The 984-nt window shown below is 42.4% G+C and overlaps 1 protein-coding gene across 3 annotated transcripts in view; it reads right to left on the bottom strand.

Moving 5' to 3' along the window:
* Nucleotides 1–984, bottom strand: part of LOC106954520 (uncharacterized) — a 51,223-nt gene that overhangs the window by 14,687 nt on the left and 35,552 nt on the right. For all 3 annotated transcript variants that reach the window (XM_015044068.1, XM_015044066.1, XM_015044067.1), the window contains exon 25: nt 53–198. In XM_015044068.1, the coding sequence (XP_014899554.1) occupies nt 53–198 (146 nt within the window). The remainder of the gene's footprint in view (nt 1–52; nt 199–984) is intronic.

The following is a 984-nucleotide window of genomic DNA, read 5'->3' as shown; positions in this document are numbered from 1 at the left end:
AAGACGCATTAAACGGCAGCAGAAGTGAACATACAAACAAAAAGAAACTGACCAGAAACGTTGATACGTGTTCCCGACTGAAAACGTGGGCTTCGATTTCGTTTTTGTACACCCTCCTTTCACAGAGCAAACACAGGCATCCCACATCCTCCTCGTTCGGTGCGACGGCCACGTAGTGGAGAGCGAGGAACTCTTGGCCTGTCAATAAATAAAGTAACTAAATAAATAAAGGTACTTTTATTTATTTACTAAATTTATTTGTTTACTAAATAGATAAACACATAAATAAATAAACTAAATAAACCCCAAGAGTTACTGTGAAATTTTATGCATCTGGCTCAAAGTCCATCTGATGGATCATAAATTATCCAGGCTTTGCATTTTTTTTTGACGTTTTCTTATTTTTAATCCGTGTGAATGTGAAATCCCGATCCGACCACGCGATTGGAAATCGACCCTGATCACGTGGTTTCAGACATAGTCGGGTTCGGATCGGAATCGGGCGTCTCATCCGAATCCGGGATCGGATATACATATATATTAATTCTAAACCCAAATAGTATTCATAACAATAGCTACCGTTTTGTAGTAGTACAGAGTCAGACTTGTCTCGAAACGACACATGCGCGGCACTTTGCAGCAGTACTGCCGTAAAGCGAAGCAGTACTGTGCACCGTTGCCACCATATATATAAGATATTATATTATGTCTATGGGTGCCACCTTAGCAACGTTGTTGCTATATTTACTTGGCGACTATTTCCATCTTTTAAAAAAAATTGACTAGCAACATATCTAGAAATGTTCCCCGTTTAGGAAAACAGGGAACAGGAAAACGAAGAGCAGTGAGAGCTGCCGTCATAATCAAGAGTAGATCCCGCATTGGCTAATCGTTCGCAGCTGTCCCCACCTCAGAAGCAGGGGCGGATCTACTGGGGTGGCAGTTGCGACCCCAGAGAGCCTTGCCACCCCTGTTTCCACCCCA

The sequence above is a fragment of the Poecilia latipinna genome, unplaced genomic scaffold, assembly GCF_001443285.1.
Source record: "Poecilia latipinna isolate Pla-1442-1.1 unplaced genomic scaffold, P_latipinna-1.0 Scaffold662, whole genome shotgun sequence".
Classification (NCBI taxonomy): domain Eukaryota; kingdom Metazoa; phylum Chordata; class Actinopteri; order Cyprinodontiformes; family Poeciliidae; genus Poecilia; species Poecilia latipinna.
The sequence above is the reverse complement of the archived record's forward strand: the minus strand, read 5'-3'. Positions and strand labels throughout refer to the sequence as shown.